General features: G+C 37.6%; 1 protein-coding gene across 1 annotated transcript in view; it reads right to left on the minus strand.

Moving 5' to 3' along the window:
* Positions 1–1,620, minus strand: part of LOC104540184 (ubiquitin-conjugating enzyme E2 D3) — an 8,157-nt gene extending 6,537 nt beyond the window's left edge. The window contains exons 1-2 of the mRNA XM_010183920.1: positions 1,564–1,620; positions 1,449–1,480 (exon numbers count right to left, since the gene is read on the minus strand). Coding sequence (XP_010182222.1) covers positions 1,449–1,480; position 1,564 — 33 coding nt within the window. The 5' untranslated portion in view covers positions 1,565–1,620. The remainder of the gene's footprint in view (positions 1–1,448; positions 1,481–1,563) is intronic.
* Between the last annotated feature and the right edge of the window lie 3,186 nt (positions 1,621–4,806).

Raw genomic sequence — 4,806 nt, forward strand, 5'->3', positions numbered from 1 at the left:
CACTTAGTTAAATACCAGAAAATGAAATTCTGCAACACAAGGACTCAAACCTGAAAACATGTAGGTTATACTCTACCTAATCTCTGCTGAAAACCTAGCAATCAAGATACAACCTCTTGTATTTGGTCAATCAATACTATGTGAGGCCTGGAAGAACTAGAAAGTAACCCTTTTACTGCACATGCTCTGGGGATACATTTTAGCCATTACAGAAATCCCTCTTAGAATGTGCTAAAGCAAGGCAAACTCTTACATCTATCTAGGAAAATCACAGCCTGCGTAATACCCTGCTGAGATAGAAGGCTGATGATTGGTTCTACAACCCTTGGCTGTTATTAAAGGGACTAAGCAACACTACAGGAGCACCAGAACCGCTAACAGCACACTTCTGTCAGGATACTGCCCAATTTTTAAATGGGAACCTTTTGACAGCACAAAAGCCATATGGGAAAAAAAGGAGCTGTACATTATTAAACCAGAAGGAGAAGCTAAAAATAATAATACAAATTTAAATTCAACTGATGTTTAATACCTTATGACCATGCAGACACCAGCCGCATAAAAACATACTTAGTATAGTACAGAACACTCTTTGTGATTTAAACATGAATTTAGCTATTAAACAATTTTCTCTTTTTGGGGCACCTAGTTACAGTCAATGAGGACCAAAGACTTTGGAATGGGGAGCCATTTTTCCAGCCAGCTGAACCTCCAATAAGCACATTTTCCCCAGTGATCTCCTAAGACCACACTGGTAGCCTTATATAAAGCCAGGGCAATACAGCATCACTGATATTTAATTCCTACTCTGTTGCCTCACCAGAAGCATCATGTTGTTGCTGCAGGTCTACTGGCATCCAATACTTCTCTTCTCATGTTACACAAGGTTTTGTTTTCTAAATATAGAAAGCAAGGCAAGCACTTGCCTTCTTTAACAAGGAAAGAGTCACATTCAGATGCTTACTGAACACTTAGCATAGACTTCTTTCCTCCAATCATCACATCTCAGTGACTTTTCCCCTTCTTTTCCTAAAAGCATTCAAGATCTCAGTGACACCAGACCAAATAAAGATTCCCTGTTCTGCTCTAAGATCCACACAAAAGCATCCTAACTGATTTCTGACACTGGGACCAGCTCCTAGTACAAAGTTCATGCTAGATTCAAACTTTAGAAAAAGTTAAATGTAAAGTTTCTAGGTACTAAGTGATAATGCCTAATATTGCTCTAGAGATAATTTCAACTGAAATACACGTCCTCATAAAACAGTCCAGCAATAAAGTAAGACTGATTTTTTTCCCCCCTCCTTCATTTTTTCTTACTGTAAGGAGTACCTCTAGAACTAAAGTTGGATGAGGGGAGTGAAAAGAAAGTAAAACAACCCCCCCTAGTTTCCTCCTGAGTAAGATCTACTAGCTTAATATTACATCACAAGAATTAGAATACTTACAGGTCCCATAATTGTGGCTTGCCAATGAAACACTACAAAAGAAAAACTCCGCATTATTATCTATGCATGATACGATTTAAGGTAGCAGAGGAAAACAAAACTGAAGGTTACTTACTGTCATCTCCAACAGGACCTACTGTGCTGGAGGATCACGGGCTAAGTCACTAAGTTCCTTTAGGAAAAAAGAACAAACAAACCTCTTCAGAAACAGAATGACAAAAAACTCAGTAATTTTTCACTTCATGCCCAGCAAAAACCTTTAACAGTTTTTCCATACACAAACACAGAATGTGCAATAATAGCAACCAGAACCACCAGATCAGTATAAAAAAAAAGGTCTTTTCTAAAAAGACAAGCACCAAAACCGACTATGAAGGTAAACTGCTACAGTGACTATGCTTTTCCAAATACATATCACTGCTGCAAAGACACCCCAGCTGAAGAAGAGACAGGAAAGAGAGCAGGACACAGAGCCCAAAGTGGGCAAAGTCCAATCACCTTCTGACCAAGATTTTCAGGGATTCAGTCTTAGCCAGAGAAGGCTGGAGGGGGAAGAAAGCAAGCTACTGATGAGTCTTCATGAAGCAGAAAACATCATCTAAGTAATATTTGGCATTAAAACTCAGAACAGAAAGAGTGACAGGAGGGTTGGAACTAAATGATCTTTAAGGTCCCTTTCAACCCAAACCATTCTATGAAGAAAAAAAAACAACAACAAAAACCAAAGAGCGCAGAAATTCATTTTCCCCACTACCGCCAGCAGGGATGTATCTTGCATAAATTAAAGCAGACAGGAAAATTAAAGAGGTTGACAAATGTTGGAATCAAGCAAAATGCCTGTATTTTTTATTTTAAACTTCCCATTTAGGACAAATATGTATTTAAAATTCTGAATAACTGAGCTGTAGAAAGTTTCCTTAACCCATCAGAGGGAATGAAAACAGAAACTTCAGATGAAGGATCCTTGTGTAGCACCAAGATTGCTGCGATCAATCAAAGCAGCTCAGCGTTAATTTGTTTAAACACTTCACAAGTTACTTGTTTGGACAATGTCTTTTAAAATTAAAGTTTTATTTTCAGTTGAAATATGTCACAGATCCCTTCCCTCTTCCCTGCTCCCTTCTGAATCTACAAACAGCTTCAGGAGCTACTGTAAATCTGCACTTGTCAAGGCATCTAGAAGTCATGAGAAAAGGGAAAACCTTCAAGTCCCTCTCCCATATATTAACAGCTGCACAAAAGTTATTTTGCTACAAGTCTATACAAGCCACTAGAACAATAACTTTTCATTAATTTGTCAGACATTTAAGAAAACCAGGCCTATTATGCTGGAAATACATACAAACTTGGACCAGACAGCTAACTGTTTTGCCTGGGAAGATCATAATATAAATCCTTTAAGTTTCACAAATTCTGCACTTCATAAGAATTTATTAAGCGTAAGCCAACACAAAATGGGGGGGAAGGAATCACATTCCCTGTAACTTAAAAACCTTGTTCTTTGCTTTTCCCCACAAACACAGAGTAACACTACTTCAACACATAAAAGTCCATACACAAATACCCCCAAAACCCACACTACAAAACCCCCTCCAAGACCACCAAGAAAACTGCATCCTGCATTTCCCCTCTCTACATATCCACATTTTGATGATTTTGATGAACTTTCCAATTTGAACTTTGTCATTAACTAGATTTCAGTTTTGCACTGGAAGCAGACTGTTTTGTAAAAAGGAATTCTACCAGTTTTGATAAGCAATGGCACAAGGAAGTTTGTATTAGGGTTCATTTCACTGCTGCTGTTACATAGAAGGATGGGCAATGGCTCTTTCCACATTGTCACAACAGTAAATCCATTTGAAGCACATTTCTCTCCAATGCTCAGTTACTACTGGGGGTTCCTGTGATACTTATTTCTGCCATGAAATATCACTGATTAGGTCTGTATGTTGTTCAGTACCCTCCAGAAAAAATTGCTACGTTATATTTATATTACTCATGTAAAGGCAACAAGAAAGATAAAAGAACCTTCAGAAACAAAGCTTTTTAATTTTCAGGGTGGGTTTTTCTTCCCATTTAATAGATACAGCAGGTTTTCTTATCAGGCTTATTTATCGCCTAAATATATTTTCCAGTTTTAAAAACTATCAGTGATTTCCAAAATGAGTGGGGGGAAAAAAAAAAGCTATTTTGTCCCTTAAAGTAAGTTGTAGCAATAGAATAAGCAGAAAGACAAATGTTAATGTACTTGTATAGTTACTACTGGATTATTTTATTTAATTGGGGAAGAAGATCGGATCCTATCTTTTAAAAAACTATCACAGGGATTAAGAACTATAAAAATGCTCTTCATGCAGTTTATGAAAATTATAAAAATGAGTAGCATGAAGACAAAGACAAGAAAAGATCAGCATCAAGTGGACTGTCAGAGGTACATGCATTAGACAAGAGAGCTCTTCAAAAGGTATTATTACCTTCAGAAAAACAAGAAATCAGTACTCAAAATAATGTATTTTAACACAGCAGGAAAATTAAGAGTATATCAATAACTGAATTAGGGAAAACCTAAGTAGGATTGCAAATTTAATACAAATGTTAAATTTAATAAGTTCTGGTGAAAAAATTGTGCAAAGACATTTTCAGTAATATTAAAAATAATTTACAAGCTGAAATACATGAGTTTTAACATTCCAGTCTCCAGTCGTTTCAAAACACATGTCCATACAGAGTTACCTGTTTTCACCACTTGAACTGTTCTAGAGAACAAGCAAGCAGAGTTTCATAAGCTAAAGGAGTCAAGTTTTGTCTGGCCCAAAACACTTCAGTAAAATAAAAAAAACACCAAACCAAAAACCTAACTGTGCTAAACAAAGCAGCTGAAAACACAGCTAAGGTTAGGAACACATGATGCACCACTCAGCCTTTCAACCACAGAGCAAGTAATTTACCCACTAAGTTCAGAAGGAAAAAAACCTGAGGTGGCGCACGTTCTTGTATTTGCCGCTTTTAGGTACTATAGCCAGATGAGTAAAGTTTGTAGCAAAGCTGTTTGCTTCAGCAGAGCACTCAGACAAACAAATCCTGGGAAGCTCTGCCTGTTCCAGTAACACCAGCCCTGTTTCCTTCTGCTTCACGTGTGCCATTTCCATCCACGCAAAAGGAGGGAGGCTTTTTGCAAGAGTGGAGCAAGAAGGCCTCTCAGCTGAACTTTAAAAAGTGCCTCCTCCTGAAAGCTACAACTCTGCTGAATCCAACAGCAAACTGGAATAACTGGACACTAAACAAGCAGGGGCACATGGGCTGTGATATCTGCAGTTCAGTGGAAGCATTTCATTCAAGGAAAGAGAAAAGCTATTTC

This window comes from Mesitornis unicolor, unplaced genomic scaffold (genome assembly GCF_000695765.1).
Source record: "Mesitornis unicolor isolate BGI_N332 unplaced genomic scaffold, ASM69576v1 scaffold40204, whole genome shotgun sequence".
NCBI classification, from domain to species: domain Eukaryota; kingdom Metazoa; phylum Chordata; class Aves; order Mesitornithiformes; family Mesitornithidae; genus Mesitornis; species Mesitornis unicolor.